This window comes from Passer domesticus, chromosome 1 (genome assembly GCF_036417665.1).
Source record: "Passer domesticus isolate bPasDom1 chromosome 1, bPasDom1.hap1, whole genome shotgun sequence".
NCBI lineage: Eukaryota > Metazoa > Chordata > Aves > Passeriformes > Passeridae > Passer > Passer domesticus.
In genome coordinates, this window is record NC_087474.1 from 1,613,938 (window position 1) to 1,633,960 (window position 20,023).

General features: G+C 49.8%; 2 protein-coding genes across 3 annotated transcripts; one reads left to right on the forward strand and one right to left on the reverse strand.

Moving 5' to 3' along the window:
* Positions 1-803: 803 nt before the first annotated feature.
* ARF1 (ADP ribosylation factor 1) lies at positions 804-14,580 on the forward strand. The gene is made up of 5 exons (XM_064415730.1): positions 804-961; positions 10,093-10,272; positions 11,246-11,356; positions 11,905-12,029; positions 12,983-14,580. Exons 2-5 carry the CDS (start codon positions 10,125-10,127, stop codon positions 13,142-13,144), a joined length of 546 nt encoding a protein of 181 aa, XP_064271800.1. The 5' UTR covers positions 804-961; positions 10,093-10,124; the 3' UTR covers positions 13,145-14,580.
* Positions 13,928-20,019, reverse strand: C1H1orf35 (chromosome 1 C1orf35 homolog). 2 transcript variants are annotated; one of them, XM_064415150.1, is made up of 9 exons: positions 19,905-20,019; positions 18,972-19,105; positions 18,723-18,876; positions 18,598-18,643; positions 18,429-18,511; positions 18,266-18,338; positions 17,875-17,954; positions 17,453-17,611; positions 13,928-17,307 (listed from the first exon to the last, which is right to left on the reverse strand). In XM_064415150.1, exons 2-9 carry the CDS (start codon positions 19,063-19,065, stop codon positions 17,061-17,063), a joined length of 936 nt encoding a protein of 311 aa, XP_064271220.1. In that variant the 5' UTR covers positions 19,066-19,105; positions 19,905-20,019; the 3' UTR covers positions 13,928-17,060. The 2 variants fall into 2 exon arrangements, with proteins under 2 accessions (XP_064271220.1, XP_064271299.1); XM_064415229.1 differs by lacking the exon at positions 19,905-20,019 and adding an exon at positions 19,670-19,857.
* Between the last annotated feature and the right edge of the window lie 4 nt (positions 20,020-20,023).

Here is a 20,023-nt window from a genome sequence, read left to right on the forward strand (position 1 = left end):
CCCATGGATCCCATCCCATCCCATGGATCCCATCCCATCCCATCCCATCCCATGGATCCCATCCCATCTCATCCCATTAATCCCATGCCATCCCATGGATCCCATCCCATGGATCCCATCCCATGGATCCCATCCCATCCCCTGGATCCTATCCCATGCCATCCCATTGATCCCATCCCATGCCATCCTATCCCACGGATCCCATCCCCATCCCATCCCATCCCATCCCATCCCATCCCATCCCATCCCATCCCATCCCATCCCATCCCATCCCATCCCATTGATGCCATGCCATCCCATAGATCCCATCCCATCCCATCCCATCCCATCCCATCCCATCCCATCCCATCCCATGGATCCCATCCCATGGATCCCATCCCATCCCATGGATCCCATCCCATCCCATGGATCCCATCCCATCCCATCCCATCCCATGGATCCCATCCCATGGATCCCATCCCATCCCATGGATCCCATCCCATCCCATGGATCCCATCCCATCCCATCCCATCCCATGGATCCCATCCCATGGATCCCGGCCCCGCGCGCGCTCCCGCTCCGGTCACGCGCTGCACAGTGGGCGTGGCCAACACGCAGGCCACGCCCCCCGCGCCGTCCAGGGCGCTGCTCCCGCTCTGGCCACGCCCACTCGCCCCAGGCCACGCCCCCGTTCTCACTGAGCTGTCACTCCCGCCTCAGCCACGCCCACTGCGTCTCTACGCCACGCCCCCCGCGCATCCCGGCCCTGCGGCAGCCCGCCCTGGCCACGCCCCCTCGGCGCAGGCCCCGCCCCCCGCTCCCTCCTCGCCTCCCCGTGGTGCCTCGCGCGGGGCGGGCACTGACGTGGCCGCATCGCGCCGCCATCTTGTGCTCCAGGGCGGATCGCGGCCGGGCCGAGCGGCTCCGAGCGGGACCCTCCGAGCGCAGCCAGACCCACGGCCCGCGGCTCCCGACGACGCCGGTGGGTTTGCCGACACCTTCTCCTTCCCTCCTTTCGAGCCTTTCTTCCCCCCTCCGGCCCGCCGCGCCGCGCCCCCGCCCGCATCTCGCGGCCTTGGCGCTGAGGCGCGGCGGGCGCTGAGGCAGCGGGGCCGGGCTGTTCTTTCCTCCTCTTTCCTTTTAATTCCTTCTCACTGCAGCTTATCCCTACTGGTTCCTTTCCCCCACAGAACCAGAGGGAGCGGCGCTGCCCCATCCGTCCCCCCTGCCGCCTTGGGGGGGGTCGGGCCTTTCCCTTCCCCGCCTGTGGGTGGGCAGCGCTGGGAAGGGGGGATCGCTCCGGCTCGGCAGCAGCTGCACGGGGCCCCGCTCCGCTCCCTCTAGCGATGGCTTCGGACGGGGTGGGTTTGTCCTGCCTTCCCCAAACTCGCTGGTTGCGGCCCCTGCCCCGCCCGCGGCCGGCTCCGAGCAAGGAGAGGCATTTCCTCCTTGTCCTCTCCCCCAAAAAGCCCTCGTGTGGGGGGCGAACGGAGCCTCGGGTGGAGCCCGTGGGGCACAGGTTGTTCCTCCGTAAGCCCTTGCCTGCTGAGTTGTTTTTTTTTTGGTTTTTTTGTTTTTTTTTTTTTTGCCGGGCAGAGGAGTTGAGCTTTATCGTGGAGCAAACAACTCTTGTTTGCCGTGCATCGCCTCGGGTCTGGCGGTGTGGGAGATCAGCTTTCCTCGGCGGAGCAGCTCCCGGTGGGAGGATATTCTGTTCTGGCTGAAAATACTCCGTCGTGGCTCTGTGATACTTGGGGGCTGATGGAGCGATAGCCCGGCTCTGCCCCGGCACAGCCAGACCAAAACTCTCCCGGGCCGTGAAACTGCCCCAAATGTTGTGGTGCTCGACATTGACCTTGTGGCTTTGCCGCTCTGCTCCTGCCAAAGCAAATTCCGCGGGTTGATTAGAGCCGTGCCCAGAGGTCTGGTGTTGAAATTGTAGCTCTGTCAATAACGAAGATTCCGGGTATTTATTTAATACTTTGAGCTTTGTCTTGCGAGGCTCGCAGCACCCCTTTGCGGGGTATTCCATTAACCTTATTTTCCAGGAGGAGAAACGGAGGCAAAGTGGATTTTTCCAAGGTCATTCAGCAATCTTTATTGCTATTTTTGCTGCTGATTTGGAGCGCTTCTGGGGAAAAAAAAAAAAGGAAGTGTGGCTGAAGTGGAGGATTGAATTTTGCTTTTATTCGTGGGGTTTATAATGGAATAAAATAGGAACATGTTTTTATGGATAAAGGGATTTTCTGAAAGGAAGGGTTTTGGGGTTGGTTTGATGCCACTGATTTTTCTCTGCCACAAACACGTCTGCAGTGCTGGAGGGCCCTGCTGGGCAGCTTTCCCTGCTGGAATAATTGCATTGGGTGAAAGGGTGAGGAAACTCACCTCGACTGAACCTCTGCAGCTCCAGCTCTGCCAAGTTCGTCGGTGCTTCCTGCGCTGGAGCACCGGGAATTAAAATGGCTCAAGCAGAGGCGCCCTCCCCTCAGGACGGCCCTGTGTTTGTGATGTAAACGCTGTTAAAAGTCAAAGCCCTCGGTGTGAATGGTGCGAGGAGCTCCGATGTGGGTTCCTCTGAGCGTTTCCTCGGTTGTGAAATAGTTGGAATGTGGAAGGGCCTGGCAGGAGCTCGAGTTCCCTGTGAGCGTTAGTCATGCTGGCCGAGGGGGGGAGGACCGGGCACAGCTTCTCCCGGCGAACCGAGGTGTGTGGGAGTCGGGGCTGGATTCTGCTCCTGGGAATCCACCCAACCGTGCCGTGCTCCAGCTGCTTCGAGCAGGAGCCTTTCTGCAGATAATTATCAGCTGAGCCATTGATTACATGGATTGCTGGAAGGAGGGAAAGCTCCAAGCGCGGGGTTCCAGCTGAAATGGCAGAGGTGAAATTGAAAGAAACACCTTCACACATCCCAGAGGCTTTTCTTTCCAGCAAGAATTCTTACGGGTTTCAGCAGCCTTCCCAGGCATCCAGCTTGCTTTTCAGTGGATAAATTTGGTGAACGTGAGCTAACTTTATCTGAAAAGGAATAGTTCTGATTCTTTTTTTAGAAATCTCTTGGAAGTTCTGCTCCTGGAATGCTACAGAGCCTGTGTGAGAGCTGGTGCCATCCTCAGCCATTCCCTTTCTTTAACTGATGAGTAAAGAAGTCCAGAATCAGCTTCCTACTACAGCAGCTGTTTTTTCTGTGTAATTCAGCATTTTTTTTCTTTCTGCTTGCGAGTATCCGATTTTATTCCTTATTTTTAACACACACAGACGTCGGAGGGGCTGTGCTGGAGCTTCTGCTGATGTTTCAGTTCTGATAAAACCCTCGTGTCTAACACGGCTCTTGTTCACCCACAGCTTAGAGGCTCTGCCTTGACATTTCCCCCAAACCAAAAGCCAATTTCATTGCTGGATGGAGCTCTCCTGTGAGTTCTTGCCATTTCTACTAGGAGTGTAAATGTTGACTTAGTGCCCAGTTCCTGGGAATGAATAACAGGATATTTGGCTTAAAATTGAAGATTTTAGGAGCTCGGGAACAATTCAGCCTCAAAAACAAAAAAACACCCCAACTGTGCACTGCTTATCTGAAAAGAAATTCTTTGTACCCACCAGTTCTCACACCAGTGTACCCAGTGCTGAGCTGGTGAGCAGAAAGCCCCAGGCCATTCCTGGGGTTCACAAGTTCATTTTTGGCACCACAAAATTTCCTGAGGGAGGAGAGCATGGATGCAGCTCTCAGCTTACCCTTTAGAGAAGGTATTTCTCAGCCCAGATATTTTATTTTGCTTTTATTCGTGGGGTTTATAATGGAATAAAATAGGAACATGTTTTTATGGATAAAGGAGTTTTCTGAAAGTTTTTGGGGTTGGTTTGATGCCATTGATTTTTCTCTGCCACAAACTTGTCTGCAGTGCTGGAGGGCCCTGCTGGGCTGTTTTCCCTGTTGGAATAATTGCACTGGGTGAAAGGGTGAGGAAACTCACTCACCTGTGGCTCCTCTGGGTTGCTTTGTGTGCTCTCAAGTGTATAAATCTTTAAAACAATTGCAAGTTCTGTTGTCAAACAGCAGCAGTTTGCTTTCCCTGCTTGAAGGTGAGAATAAGGGAGTAATTCTGATTTGGGATTTGAGTGTCAAGTCAAGCAACCCACTCTGATACTCTTTTTATTCTGGCTGTTATTTTAGGAGTGACTTGTTCTCATGTCTGTGACCCCAAAGAAAACTTTCCCTCTTCTGTGTTGATCTTTTAAATGAAATTATTTTCTGGTTTATGCCTCTCCAAGCCCAGTGCACCCAAGAGAATGTTCCAGCACATGGGAATGTCCTGTCTGGGTAAGGTGTGTAGGCAGGGGGTGTTCATCCTCCTTGGGACAAGGAGATTTCCTCTCACCTGTGCTGGGCTTGTCCTCCATCTGCCCTGGACATGCACAGTGCAGTTTGCAAGTCTTTGGTGGCCAAATCCAACAGTTATGTGTCTTTAATTTTGATTTCACTGCTTTTCCCCTCAAATAACCAGGTTATGATCCTTCAGGACACCTTTCCCATGCCAAGCTTGGCAGAAGCACCCCAGTGTGAACTGGGAGGAAATGGTGCCAGTGGTCAGTGTTGATCTGCACAGTTAACACTCCTTTGGTTCTAATTATTAAAATTATCAAGGAGTTAAGACTGATATTAATGAAGAGCTCTGGGAAGATGATGTTGCCATGGCCTTTATTACAGTGCTGTTTGTGCAGGGTAATGAATCACCTGGTGAACAAAGGCCTGCCTCTTGGCTGCTCTCACATGTTACACGTAATCCATTCCTGCTGATACTGATATGCTCCAAGGAGCTCAGATCAGAATTATCTGGGCTAAATTTCAGTGTTAAATCCCCCAAGTTAAAGGGTCTGGGTTGATAGATTCCATCTCTCAGGTTAGCAGATGTGGAAGGGCAGTAAACAGTTCCTAAAAATAGTTGAATGTAACTGTACTGGAATAGTATTGGGCCACCCTGGCTATATATAAAGAGGTGTTTCCAAAATTTGCTGTAACAGAACACTTTAATCTGTAAAGAAATATTTTCAAGTTCAAGAGAACACATCAGTTCCCTGCTGAGTGGGGGTGTGAAACACTGGGGCTGTGGATTAATCCTGAATTTTAGCAGTGTTCTATTCTTGTTGGATCCCTTCTCACATTCTCCTTTAAATCACACTTTATATTGTTAATGACAAGCTTTGGGTTAGATTTAGATTTGCACTTTAAATTATTTGCAGTTGTTCGTGCATGTTACACCAGTAACAGCTGTTGGAGTTGCATGGGTTTTTAAAAAAATGCATTCTCACCTCTTATTTGCACATTGATTTGGTGATCTCTTGTGTGAATATTTTACTTCTCTCGATAATTTAATTTAAAACATTCTAGAATGCTGTAAATGAGAAAGAATGGTCCAGACCAACTAGTGACAGCTGGTTGAATTTCAAATCAATATTTCTGATAAATAACAAATTGATCCATTCTTATTCCCCTGTGACTGATAGAACCAGTATGTTAATACCAGGTTAGGAATTAGGAATTGGGGGTTTTCTAATTGTTTCAGACATGGAGCTAAAGCTCAGGCCATGTAAAGATTTTCCTTTAAATGGAGATGGAATTTTGCTAGTGAATCCACTGCCCTTGTAAACAGGCCAGTTTTACTTGCCAAGGTGCCCAAGCAAATGGAGCAAGGTGCAGGAAGGAGCTTTCAGGTAAACCTGCAGCTGTTGGGAGTTTTACCTGTGTTTAATATTTTGTCAGATTGTAGCTGTGTATCTGTGTGCCATTGGCGTTTATCTCTCCTTGAAACAGGATAGGAACATCCCAGGGAGAGGAGCAGCTCCCAGAGACAGAAAGTGCCCTCTGCACCTCTGTCCCAGCCTGCTGGGCAGGGGAGGGACACAGGCTTGAGCTTCCCTTGCCTGATCTTATCAGAACCATAAAATCCTGGAATGGTTTGGGTTGGAAGGGGCCTTGAAGCTCCTCTGGTTCCAACCCCCGCCGTATTCATGGCTGCTGGGATTTTCAGATTGCCAAAGTGATGGGCTCAGCAAGCTTGATTTTAGCACTTGCAGGGTTTGGAGCCTTATTTATCCACTGTGGGAGCCTCATGTGGAAAGTGCTGGTGTATAGAAGTGAAATAAATGAATTTCATGCTGCAGTATAGTTTGACTCAATGCATATGGCATCCTCTGCCTTGGCCTCTCATTTTGTCTCTGAAAATTTTAAAGAAATGGTGTAAACTTAAATGAAACACAGTTCCTGTCTTGGGAAAGTTTAACCTCTATGTGGCCAAAAAGAACTTTTCCAGAGGTGTGAAGCTGAGGTTCTGTGGGAATTTCAAGGTGTGTTTTGCTCTCTTTGGTGGCCTGCACACCCTTCTGGTGACACCCCTGGGGTTGTTAGCCAGGCTCACCCGAGGAGTTTGGAGGTCAGGCAGCAGACTGGACTTCTCATGATAACAGCCTGAATGAAATGACGTTCAAATGCATTAATGTACATTTAAATATAAAACCCTGCAGCATGATTAAGTGTTTAGTGCTCTTTGGCCTTGAGATACTCCTCAGAGCTCTTATTCTAACCACCTACAATTAATAAAAGCAGATTCTGCTTCTTCCTCATGGGCCATATCACTTTAACAGCCACGGGCTGCTCATTCATTTTTAACTCCTCACTCCGAGCCTCTCTGCAAAGGGCTGCCTGTAAAGGCTGCCTGTTCTCCTGCTGGCTCATCTGAATGTATCACTTACTAGAAAACAAGCTGCTGAAAATACTTTGTTTCATGAAACGAAACTGCAACTTCCCCATTGGACGTCAGCGCTGCTGTTTACCATGGCACCCTGTGCCCTGGCCGAACCTGCCCGACGGGTTTTAATGCTGCTCAGGTGGAGTGCAGCGAGCTAAAGTGCTGTGGGACTTCATGGCAGGGACAGACAGACAGACGCGACAGTGCCGGGGTGGTCTGGCTCTGCTCAGGGGTGCTGAGCTGCCGTTTCCAGAACTGAGGGAAAATACACACCGAGCTCTGCAGAAATAGTCTGTGTGTTTATTCAAATCGTTCCCTTTCATACTCAAATCTTCCCACTTAGCCTGATGGATCCCTCTTTTGAAGATGTGCTCAAGCACTACAAGCAGCTCACAAGCCGTAGTCTTTTATGTTTTCAGGAATTTTATCCAGCTTGTGCTTCTAAAAGATCAGTGTAGCAATTACTGACAACATTCGGGTGGAGGAAGTTAAACTTCAGTAAGGAGTACAGGTCAGGTATTGTTGAGTCAGGATATACATTGCAAGGGGTGATAATGCCTGAAAGATAACTATTTTTTTTTAAATATACGAGGAAATGGAAGGCTTTTCAAGCTGTGCACGTTCTGGTGGTGCAAGTCATGGGCTGGGATGGGAATTAGAGGCGAGTCCTGGAGTGCCGAGGGAGCAGTCCCGTGATCCCTCAGCTGAGCTGAATGAACCCCGGCAGTTCCTGTGGCAGTGCAGTGCCAGCCATGGAGTGCGAGTTCCTTCCTGTGGGAAGGGATGAACGTGAGGAATTTCTGCTCAGGGGTTGTCCCAGCTGTGGGGAGGACAGGGACCCTGCCCCAGCCCCATCCAACAAAACCCCCATGGGAGCCACAGCAGTTTGTGGGAGTTCTGCAGATGGATTTCTCCTGGTTTTTTTTCTTCTTTTAGACTGCAAGGATTCAGCTACTTTTTAGTCAACTTGTAAACACGCTTTTCTTGCAGGAGTGGGCTGTAAACTATACTGTGCTGCCTGTAAAAATAAATGTGACTTTTTGTAATGCCACCTACCCTGAAGTACCAAATAAAGTTACAGACTGGGTTTGGATAGGAGGGATGTGGAAGAGAACAAGAGGAAGATGGAAACCAAGTGCTTAAATGGATCTCAACTTCTTAATCTTGACAAAAAGTAAAAATAGGGAGGATGGTGGTATAAAAGCAGCTTCAATGGCAAAGGGCAGGCTTGACCTGGAAATAGCTGCCAGGAAAACAAGGATCTAATGGGATTCACTGCTGTTAGTGCCAAGTGCCAGCAACTTCTTCAGCAGCCTGGACTTCTCCGGTGTGTGGAAAGCTGTTCTGGATGTAAATGATATGATTTTGCTCTTTTTGCTAATTACTGTGATCAGTCCAAGCATTCGATAACCCATTATGCTTTTAAACATGTGCAAACCGAAGAAAGGCACTCTTTGTGCAGGCTTCTAAGGTTCTCTTGCTGGGAAAGTTCCTGCAGTCAGTTTCTGTGAGCTCTGCTGAAAGGTCACAGTTCAGCCCTGGCTGCTGCTTTGCAGATGAAGCAGGAGATAGAGGTGGCATGAGCAGCCAGACAAAGGGAAGCTTTACAGCCTGCCTGCCCTCCAGGCCGGTGAGAGCTGGGCTGTGGGCTGGGGTGGGAGATTTCCTGCTGTGGAGAAATGGGGACTGCAGCAAAACTGTTTTCTCTGCTTCCTAATTAACCTTCCTGTTTATATAGCCTTCGTATATTCCAGTGGGACTGGAATATCCATGGTCAGGTTGCAGAAATACAAAAGGAAATGGTGGAATAATAGAACTTTGAAACCTCCCCTTTGGTTTTAATCCCCAGTCTGGTTTGTAGAGGAGTTCAGTTTTAAAGCTTCAATCGCATAAAATAAATAAATCTTTGACTCAGTTGCTTCAGCGAGTTGGTGTGTGGGGATTGACATCCTGTGTGAGCTCTGGAGTGGACTCTGAACTTCTCTGTGGAGCTGGGAGTGCTTAGACACGTGACTTGGTTAATGTTAGAGTTTAACTTTTGGGTTAAAAATTGTACCCAGCAAAGCTTCCTGAGGAGGGCAGAACTGCTGAGCCCTTCCCCAGTGCAGAGTGGGGAAGCCAGGCTTCAGAACAGGGTGGGAAAAGGCTTGTGTGGTGTGGTGTGCTTGTCAGTCCAAATCTTGCTTTAGTGTTCTTAAATAGATTTTCTGTAAAGATAGATAAATGGATATTCTGTATAGATATTCTGTTCTCTTTCTAGGGAGAGTTTTGCTTCATTGTGAAATACTGAGTATTTCCAGAGATGATTCAGACTTCATGTTATGTTTTAAATTTGGTTTGGTTTACAGGAAACTCATGCTTTGAATGTATTGGCTGTTGGTGCATCTTGTCTGAAACTTGAATTTTCAGTTGGGTTTTATCTTTCCTTAAACTGACGCCTGAGAGCTTCTAGAAGCAGCATCGGGGAAGGTGTGAATCGTCCCTGTCACCCTATAACTTGTAAAAGCTTCCAGGCTGCTTTCTCCTGCCTTGTATGAGCACAGCAGTAATTCTCCTGGGAATTTCAATCCTGCTGTAAACTGTGCAGGAGTAAGTTTGGGAAGGGGAGGAATTTGTGATGGGTCAGGTCCCAAGGGCACAGGGAAGTGTCTGAGGCTGGAGTGAGAGGCAGCTCCCAAACAGGAATCACTTCAGTCACCCAGGCAGGAGTGCTGGCTGGGAAGGAAGTGCTCATCTCTGAACGAGCTCTTTTAATGTGGCTGTTCATTCTCCATGGTTAACTTTGATTAAATGCGGATTTGTTTCCTCCAGAAGGTCTGTTAATGAAAGTAACTGCTCTGTGTTTATGTGCTGCTCACAGACCATTTCCTCGGGGATGGAGAGGAAGGAAACTGTTCTGAGTAGGAGAAAATCCAAGCTGTATGCAGAGTTTCCTTCCCAAAAGAAGGACCAGCCATTGCTGTGCTAAGCAAAAACTCGTTATCTGCAGGTCAATTAGGAAAAGTTTGTTTAATGGTGACACTTTTCTGCAGATAAACTGTCCCATAACAATGGGGAGCAAAGTACCTGAAGGGGTCAGCTGCATGAATCTTGCAGGCAAAAGTTTGAGAACAGCAATTAATGCTGAAATCTCTGAAAGAATATTTGAAGCATTTCAAGCACTTAAAGCTGAGTCATTTCATGAGTTTTGGCACATCTGTTCATCTTTTTGTTGCTTCAATATAGGAAAAACGTTCAGTGGTGGCTGGGGTGTCTATAAATGATTCACATAATCTCTTATTTTGGTTTTTTGTGGTTTTTTTTGTGTCTTGGTCAGAACACAGTTGTTGGTAACTCATGAGTGATACTCTGATTTTTTTTTTTTCCCCTCCAGACTTCACTGGCCAGTGAGAACATATCTGAACCATGGGAAATATTTTTGCTAACCTCTTCAAAGGCCTTTTTGGCAAAAAAGAAATGCGTATTCTAATGGTTGGCCTGGATGCTGCAGGAAAGACAACTATTTTGTACAAACTTAAACTTGGTGAAATAGTAACTACTATTCCTACTATAGGTAAGAGTTTTATGTTTCTCCAACTGATGGCTTGGAGGTTTGGGTCTCAGCTGATTGAAGTGACTTTTCTGTCAGAACAAACACTTGCTAAAGCCGTGGTGTGAACGTGGCACATCCAAATCCTGTGCCATGGCAGGAGATTGTGACTCTTTTCTCACCCCCCTCCCTCTGTCAGTCACTTGGGGAATGAGCCTTTGTGGGCCACAGAAAGGCAGTTTGTCTCCCAGCTGTTCTGGCATCATGTCACACTGACTAGCAGAGGGTTCACCTTTTTTTGTTCTCTTATTATTGGAAGGTATTGAGATTTGCAGTTCTTAAAACCCAGGGGAGGTTGGGGTTTGTTTTATGTTTGTTTGGGGGGGTATTTTTGTTTGTTGGGGGGTGTGTTTGTTTCTTTGGGGTTTTGTTTGCTTCTTTGGGTTTTTTTTTGTTTGTTTCTTTGGGTTTTTTTTTTTTTGTTTGCTTCTTTGGGGTTGTTTTTTGTTTGTTTCTTTGGGGTTTTTTTGTTTGTTTGGGGTATTTTTTTCATTTCTTTGGGGTTCTTTTTTTTTATTTGGGGTTTTTTTGTTTGTTTGGGGTATTTTTTCATTTCTTTGGGGTTCTTTTTTTTTTTATTTGGGGTTTTTTGTTTGTTTGGGAGGTTGTTTGTTGGGGGTTGTTTCTTTGTTGGGAAGTTGTTTGGGGTTTGTTTGTTTGTTTGGGGTTTTTGTTTGGGGGTTTTTTGTTTGTTTGGGTTTTTTTTTAAGGCAACACTGTTTTTTGTAAGCACTCAGGTAGCAATTAGATTTGTTCATTGGGGTGATGGGAGCAGGACAGGCTGGTTTTGCTTTGAGAGCTTCAGCACAGGGTTCTGCTGGTTTAAAGTAATTCCCATTTTAAGCGAACTTTTTTAAATGATCACAGTCTGAGAGTGTGACCTGTTAAATACAGCAGTTCTGTTTGAGTGAGATTTGTGCCACCCTCTCTTGTCCAGGTTTCAATGTGGAAACAGTAGAATACAAGAACATCAGCTTCACAGTGTGGGACGTGGGTGGTCAGGACAAGATCAGACCCCTGTGGCGCCACTACTTCCAGAACACACAAGGTGAGCCCACACTCCTGATTCCCAGCTTCCCAGAGTCTAAGGGAGCTTTTTGGCTGTCTTCACCAAGTTAATTTTGCAATTTTCGTGGAGGGGAGTGGAAATATTTGTTATTATAAAAGGTGTGTTTGTGTGCTGCTCTGGCTTTGCTCTTAAGCCACTGCAGGTTCAAAGAGGGATGGGAAGAATTCCAGAAACCAGTCTTCCTTGTCCTTGTGACTCAGAGGAGTTCAGGAGTTTGTTTTTTCTTCTGTCAGCATCACAGCTCTGCCCTCACTTCAAAGCAGAGTCTTTACCTAAAGCTCTGCAGCCCCATGAACTGGGAGTTTGTCACTTCTGTCACTGCTGGGCCTTTTTCATGTGCGTGTCTTTGAGTTCTGTCACAGCATCTCAGGAGCTGCTGCTCCCTGGAAAATGCCAAGTGGTTTTGTAAAAAGAGCACCCAAACAAATTCAAACCAACACCAGTTTTCACCAACTTTCAGCAAGAACAGACTTTCTCTCAGACATGAGACTTCAAGCTTATGTTTATTCTTGTTTGCTTATTTCTAGGTCTGATTTTTGTGGTTGACAGCAATGACAGAGAACGTGTGAACGAGGCCAGAGAAGAGCTTATGAGAATGTTGGCAGAAGATGAGCTCAGAGATGCTGTTTTATTAGTGTTTGCTAACAAACAGGTATGCCCCAAAAAGGTGTCTGTCTGTCTGTCTGAGCCCTTGAAAACTTCCAACATCCTTGTGAGTGCCAGATCTTGGCCTTGGTTTTCGTATTTTCAGTGTAATGATAAATAACTCAGAGTAAATGGCCATTCAGGTGTGTTGAAGGGAGAAAACCATAGATTGAATTCTCATCTGAAAGGAGCATCCTTCTAAACAGTCTTGGCTAAGAGATTTTCAATTTTAGTGAAAACCAATTTGATTTTTAAGGTTGATATAGCTCAATTCCAGCACCTGCCCAGACTTCCTCCAGAGAGGAATGCTGGAATGCCAGAACTTCCCTGAATTCCTCATTTAGGCTCTTTGAGGGCACTGCTGGTGTTGTGGAAGCTCTGGAGTTTTAATGTGCTTGTGTTGGTCTGTGAGCTGGGTCAGAGTTAGCTGAGAGTTCTGCCCTGTATTGCTTGTGGAGGTCTTGGCAGCTTAACCCCAAATGTCAAGGGCCTGAAAAGTGACCAGGAAATGTAAAGAGGGAATAACATCCTGCTCCACTGATTGCACAGCCTCAGCTGGGAAGGGTGAAGGAGCCACAAGTCATGTCCAGGAGCAGGGGAGGTGGGCTCTGAAGAAGCTGTGCTCAGCAGAGTAGTACAGGGTGATAAAAGTTGATCTTAAATCATACCTGCAGTCACAGAAGGGATACTCCTGAGTGGAAACAGACTTGGAATTGTGAGCAGTGTCAGTGCTGGGGGAATGGCTGGATCCAGGCATCAGCACTGAAATATTCCATAATATTGATTTAGATTGGGTTGTTAAACCTTTGAGGCTTTTATCAGTGTTGGGGGAATAGCCTGAATATCACAGTAATCCACTGGGCTTTCTGAAAGAGAAGTTCTGAGAGCTCTTAACTTTCTTGTAATGCCTTTAAAGCTGGTGGTGAAGGAGTGGGGAATGACTGTTGTTGCTTCCCTCAGGACCTGCCGAACGCCATGAATGCAGCAGAAATCACAGACAAACTTGGACTGCATTCTCTTCGTCACAGGAACTGGTACATCCAGGCCACCTGTGCCACTAGTGGAGACGGTCTCTATGAAGGACTGGACTGGTTGTCCAATCAGCTCCGAAACCAGAAATGAAACCATAAACCTTCCTCTTCCCTCTTTTTCCACCCCTCCCTCTTATCTCCTCCTACTCGCCCTTCGCTTTACTCTAATGTGGCAAACTGTGCTACTTTGTGGTATTGAGTGCCGGAAGCTGTTTTCATTTCTTTTTGTCACAGTATATATTGCATCATGCTGTAAATGTGGCAAATACAAGCCTGAAAACAGTTAGGTTTCTTATTTAATGTAAATAGTTTTTGTTTCCAATGAGGCAGTTTCTGGTACTCCTATGCAATATTACTCAGCTTTTTTATTGTAAAGAATCGAGTCACTGTTTAGTACCTGGAAGGGAATTCAGTGGGTTAATAACGTAAGGGTTGCCAGTGGTCCTTGTGCAGTAGAGCTGGATTCGATCCTGGTTGGGTTGTGAGATCTGTGAGATCCATTTTGGTGGTTGGTTTTTAACCTGAATTCTGTATTTTTTTAAATAGACAAGGAAAAGTAAAAACACTTAAAACACGCAAACGTTTGACATCGCTTCTGCTGCTCCAGCTCTAACGTGGTGACTCTTGATTCTTTTGAAAGGGTGAAGCAATGACTGACACCCAATTAGCTTCATCTGCTTAACGAACAGATCATAAGTGGTAGATCTCTGGCTCTTTCTGTAGCTCGTAGTCTGTGCTCATCTTCGTTCACAACCGTTCAAAGATTTGCTGGGCCTGGTTTGGATGAGCTTTGCAGACTCATGCTGAACATCTGACTTTTGGTTCAGGTGAGATTTCTCGTTTCCATTGAACTTGAATCATTTCCAGAAGTCGACATTTTTAGCCTGTCATATTTGTCAAAAAGTGTTTTGTACTTTTCTTGTGCGTAAACCACTCCAGGAGGCAAAACCTTTCCACAGGAAGCACAGCCTGTCCTAGTCCTAAGCTCTATAGGCAGCAAGTACTGTACGCAACGTAAGAATTGCCATGAAAAACACCAAACATCTATGTATAGTGTCTAGGGAAAAAAACAAAAAAAGCATGAGAGTTTGGAGAGTCATTCCACTCTACAAGTATTCAATCCCATTTTGGAACAATCCCATATCTGTATATGTGTGAAAACCCTTGGCATCCCTCATACTGCAAGGTTCAGATTTGCCATCAGAAAAATAAAAAAAAGACCTCTTTACTTTTCTTTTGTATTTTGATAAACACTGAAGAAGCTGGAGCTGTTAAACTTTAACTCGAGGAACTATCAGAACTGGTTTATTTAGTGTTGTGGAAACCTTTATTGCTTTCAATACACAACTAGTAATCAACTGTTTTGTATACTTGTTTTCAGTTTTCATTTCGACAAACAAGCACTGTAATTAAAGCTATTAGAATAAAAATCTCTTAACTATTTCATGTTTTTTATGCCTTGCTGTTCATTCGATCATCTTGGCAGAATCATAATTAAATACTTGTTGAATAAAAAGTTTCATGAAACTTGCACTGGTATCGTGTTGGTTTGTATCATCTTTGTGCAGGGGATCCAAATCCAGGCAGCTTTTTGCCACATCATGATTTGCATGAAAATTTGAGGATATCTCCTGTATTTTCCAAGGAATGAATCATTCCTGGTTGGAACCCTGCAGGTGGAATGGTGGATGAGGTTTGTTGGGTTCTACTGGAGTCACTTTGTTGAGCTTGAGCAGCCCCATCAGTTCCCCCAACAGGTTCTTCCTCCTGCTGGTCCCAGTTAATTACAGCATCTATAATTAGCAGTTTTGTGGGGGAAAAATAGGAATTCCACCTTCCTAAGTGCTTTGTTTTGCATTTTCCCTTTGTGCAGTTCCCTCTGGATCTGGGACAGAGCTGCTCCTCCGGGTGATCCTCCTGCCTTCCCTGTCAGCTGCAGCTGCTCCTCCCCAGTGCTCAGCTCGGGCTGCTCTCCTGGCTGGAGCTGCAGCAGATCCCCCTTTCCACAGGCTGGAAAGCTGTAGGGTGAAAGGTCTGTCCTGCAGGTTAGAGAGCAAATTCCCTGGGGGAAACCTGGGACTCTGGGTGGGTAACAGGGACTGGGGCTGGATACAGGGTCGATAGCACTGGGCAAACTGGGATCACAAACCTCCTGCAAGCCAGGAATCCACCTTGGAATCTCAAGCTATGGATCAGGATATTTGCATCCCTAATAGAGCAGGACAGCCTTTACTCCTGTTCTGGGAAGGAACTGAACTTGAAGGGCCAGCTGGGTTAGGATGCTGCTCCTCCGCATCCAGAATTTGCTGTGGAAAACAGGGAATGTGGTGATGCTGTGGGAGCTGTGCTCTGCTCTGTGCCAGGCTCTCAGCCTGGAGTTTTGGGCACCCAGCAAGCAGCTGGGCAGGAGGTGGCTCAAGCCCAGGGAAAAGGATCCTGCCCAGTGCCCCAGGAACTGCAGCAGCCAGACAGGGAGGCTTTGGGGGGAGCAGGGATGGGGCTGGGCTCCTTTACTTGTGGCCCCCTCAGTTTTGGCTTCCCGTGGTTCTCAAACTGATCTTGGTTTGAGTGTGAAACAGGGAAGGCCAGGAGAGCTGAACTGAGCTGGGCCAGCCGTGCCCAGCCCCGTGCCATGGTGCACACCAGCACCCTGTCCCTTTGCTGGGAGCCAGGGGTGCCCCTGGCCCTGCCCAGCCCATCCCAAAGCCTGGGAGGTGAAGGTGGGATGTGGGAGCCCACGGAGGGAGCAGGACTCTGGGATTTGTGGTTTTTTTTCTCTGCTTGCTGTGCTGTTCCCACTCTCCCATGGCTCCCTTTCCAACCTGTTGCCCAGTTCCCATTAGGCACAGTCCTGCTCTGGGGTGTTCCCAGCAGGCTCCAGCCACAGTTTGGATCCCAAAATTCTGTGCAGGTGACGCTGAGCTCAGCCTGGTGAGCACCAGCAGGGGCAGAGCTCCTGGCCAGGGAGTGCACAGGCTCGGGGTGCCCCAGCTGGGGATCCCTGGGGTGGATCAGGAGCTGCAGCCCTGGTGCCAAGGGGCTGCCAGCCCCAAAAATGGCCTTGGGGTGGGGATCGCCGAAGGCTGTGACAGCTCTGCAGCATCTCCCACTGCTGGGACAGAAGGGCTTTGTGAGCTCCTGAGCACGGTGCCACTGGGCTTTTGTCCACCAAGACACACAAACCCCCCCTGTCTTCCATTGCATCATTAATTACACAAACGAGGCCCTTGTGCTTGGCAGCGATGCTCCGGAGCTGCTGGGGACACCCCCTTTCCACTCGGATCAATATTTCTATTTATTGGTGTAAAATTCCCCTCTTTCAGCATGCCAAGAACATGAACAATCACGTGCTGAGGGTTTCAGTCCTGGTTGGGAATGAGTTTGCTGCTCCCTGGGGTGGGGGATGTGGCCAGGGCAAAAGCCTGGGATGACACCTGTCCCATCCACTTTCTCCCCAGAAGCTGAGGAATTATTTGGGAATCCAAGGCCAGGTTGGGCAGGGCTTGGAGCAGCCTGGCCCAGGGGAAGGTGTCCCTGGATTGGACTAGATGAGCTTTAAACTCCCACCCATGCAGCTGATGGATGAACTTAGGGAATCTTTAAAGAAACTCTTCAGCCACTGCACTGGGAAGCACTCGAGGGCAGGGAAAGAAGACAAAACCCCATCATAATAACAACAATAATAATAATAATCTCTTCCAAAGTCTCTACCCATAAACACGAGGTATCCACAGCATTTTCAGCACCACAGCCAGAACCACCCCAGCACCAGCCCTCACCCACAGCATCCTCCACGCTCAATCCTGCCTGGATGGATTTGGGAGTGAGGACAAGGGTGCCCAGGCCCTGCTGCCCCTGGGCGGGCAGGGACGGGGCTGCTGCCACCACAGCCTTAATGCCCTTTGCCACACTGCCCCGGCACCCGCGGGGCTGCAGCCTTCTTAATTCCATCACTTAAAAAATATAAATCTATGCAAGACGTCCCTGAAACACCCCCAGGCTCCCTCTCAGTCCTCCGAGTCGGTGTCGTGGCGCTGCCGGAGCCCGCGGGCCGGCGGGGAGCGGGACCTGCTCCTCTTCCTGCCCTTCCTCCGCGGGGACGGGTGGCGGCCGCGGCCGTCCCTGCTCCGGCTGCGCCGGCGGGCGGGGCTCCGACCGCAGCTGCCGCTGCTCGCCGAGGAGGCCGAGCCGTGCCGCCGCCGGCTGCCGTGCCGCGGCGCCTCCGAGCGCTGCTGCGCCCTCCGGCCGTGCTGCCTGCGGGGAATGACAGCCGTGACACAGGGGACGCCAGCAAGGCGGCTCTGGGGGTTTCCAGCATCCCTTCTGGAAAGGCAGGAGGTGCCAGTGGGCATCCTTCCTCCTGTTTTGCACTGCTGATGCCCCAGCCCAACCCGGCTACCTGTTATCCCGATCTGGGGAAGAATCAGAGGATGATGAGGCAGCATCCTTCTTGGAATGCTTCTCCTTGTCCCTCTTCTTCTCTTTCTTATGTTTCTTCTTTTTCTTGTTCTTTTTCTCCTTCTTCTTCTCCTTTTTGGATTTTTTGCTGCTCTCAGGTCTGCAGGGAAGAGATCAAGCAATGAGAATCCCTGCACCGTGCATCCCTCTGGCTCCAAAATCTCATCCCCATCCCTTTTCCCAGGCACATCCCACCACATCCCTCCTTTGCCAAAGAGAAGCCCACGGAGGCTTTTGGGGATGATTCAGAGATGCAAAACAAGCCCAGTGTCAAACAGAGCCATGGAAACATTCTGTAAAATATCTCCCATAAAAGCCAGGGCGTTTCTGGTGGTCTCCCACCAAAGTGGGAAAAATCCTCACCGTTTCTCCTCCACCTTCTCCTCCTTTTCCTGCTTCTTCTTGGAGACAGATGTCTCTGGGCTGCTGGAGACTTTCTGGTGCTAGGGTTGGAGAGGGGGAAAAACACAGAGTGAATCCATGAGCTTGTAATTACAAGACAAAGGGTTTTTCTCCCTTTAAAAATCAAACTTAGAAAAAAAAATTAAATTAACTTTTGGGGGGAAATTAGAATACCCTTAAAAATTAAAGCCCCACAAATGACCTCTGTGCCAACAGGACACAGGAAACTCCTGCAGTCTCTGTGCTACAATACCCAGATGTTTTTTTAGATAAAATATTCCAAGGGGCACTGCTCTTTGCCTTTTTCCATCTATTTTTGAACCTTCCAAGGACACTGTGACTGGCACCGTACCGTGAAGACCGAGAGCCCCATCTTGGCCGCCTCTCTGTCCTCCTTGGAGAGCATCAACCTGCCAGCACTGCCACTGCAGAAACCACAGGAAAAAAAAATCATAAAACCACTAAAATCAAACCAATTGTTCAGCAATTGGTGTGGGATCCTTCCCTCTCCTCACCTGGAGCTGCCCAAGCCCACCACCCGATCCACGTCCTTCTCGTCCCGCTCGCCGCCGTCCCTCTTGCACACCTCAGCCAGGTCCTGTGGGGCACGGGGACAGTGTCCTGTGGGTGTCCCCACAATCACAGCCCAGGGGACACTGGGGGGACGTGTGGTGCCCCTGTTACCTCTTTGCTGAGGCCCGTGGGCTGCCTCTTCAAGCTCTTGTAGCCCCTATAAAAACAAGGGCAGGTGATCCGTGCGTGGACGTGCACCTGCTGGTTTTGGGGGTTTTTGTGGGGTGGGCACTCACAGCGCTGCCATCATGGCCTCCTGCTCGGCCAGGCGGACTGCAGCCAGCTCTTCCTCCCGGGATAACGGGGGGCCCGTGTCCTTCTTGCCCTTGGCATACCAGGTCAGGTCCTTGCCCTTCTGCCACCGCCCCACCGGCGCCATCAGGGAGTTCCCTGTGGGGAACAGCGTCCCCCCCTCAGCATCATCACACCCCAAAACCGTGGCAGAGGGGATGGCAGGGTGGGACTGGAGCGGGGTCAGCCCTTACCCAGGTAATTCTCACGCTGCTTGTCTGTCTTGACATCCTCCCAGCTGAACTGGTCCTGGCCCCCCCGGACCCCGCCCCGGGAGGAGCCGAACATGGCGCCGCACCCCGCAGGGGATTCGGGGGGTTCCGGTGACCTGCACAGAGACCAGCCCTGGGTGCACCCGCTCCGCACCCCCCAGCAGCTCTGGGGGGGCTCCTGAAGGCGCAGGGAAGCAAGTCTGGCCCCCCAGGGGTGAGTGGGGTAAGCAAAGGCATTTGTGAGGTGGGACAGGCTGGAAGGGAGGTTTATAATCCGGAGGTGGGAGGGGGTGCACGGCTTGGGGAGGGTCCCAGCCTGGGGGGAGGAGGGGGGTTAGGGCAGCCCCGAGGGGTTCAGAGTTTGGGGGAGGTTTAGAGCCTCAAGCACGGTTTGGGGTCAGCAGTGGGGCAGTCACAGCATGGGGCTTTCGGGGTCTGGGAAGGGGCTGCAGAGCGAGGGGGACTCACAGCCTGTGACTAAAGTGGGAAGGCTCTGGGTCTGCGAGGAGGTTCAGGGTCCATGGAGGGGTTTAAAGCCCGCATGGGGGTTCTGGGCTTCAAGGGGAGAGGGTTCACGGAGGGTGCAGGAGGGGATCACAGCCTGGGTGGGATGAGCTGCAGGAAGGGATCATGGCCTGGGGCGGGCTGGGCAGGGAGGCTGGGGTGGGGTGGGGCATTACCTGGGGGAGCTTCAGGGTCTGGGAAGGGGCTCAGGGCAGGGAGAAGCTGCAGGGCCTGAGGTTGGAGTTTGCCCGTCCCCGAGGCGTGTGAAAGCAGCTCGGGGCGGTTCCCTGCAGCCCGGGCCCCTCCGGGTTGGGGACTGCGAGGACCGGACCCGCGGGGTCGCACCCGGAGCACCCCAAGTCCCAAAAATTCCCCCAAATCCCCCAAGCCGCCCCCGCTCCCCTCACGCACCTCCGGCCGCCGAGCGCGCGCCCGCCCCGCCGCTACCACTGCGGGCACGGCCGGGGGGGGGAGACGGGCGGTACCACCGCGCCGCCCAGCGCGGGGGGAGCCCCCCAGAGCCGCACCGC

Coding starts and splice junctions, on each gene's coding strand:
- ARF1 (XM_064415730.1), top strand. CDS start 10,125: ATGGGAAATATTTTTGCTAACCTCTTCAAAGGCCTTTTTGGCAAAAAA. Junction 10,273..11,245: donor AACTACTATTCCTACTATAG/GTAAGAGTTTTA, acceptor TCTCTTGTCCAG/GTTTCAATGTGGAAACAGTA. Junction 11,357..11,904: donor CTACTTCCAGAACACACAAG/GTGAGCCCACAC, acceptor GCTTATTTCTAG/GTCTGATTTTTGTGGTTGAC.
- C1H1orf35 (XM_064415150.1), bottom strand. CDS start 19,065: ATGTTCGGCTCCTCCCGGGGCGGGGTCCGGGGGGGCCAGGACCAGTTC. Junction 18,644..18,722: donor GAGGCCATGATGGCAGCGCT/GTGAGTGCCCAC, acceptor TTGTTTTTATAG/GGGCTACAAGAGCTTGAAGA. Junction 18,512..18,597: donor CCACGGGCCTCAGCAAAGAG/GTAACAGGGGCA, acceptor CGTGCCCCACAG/GACCTGGCTGAGGTGTGCAA.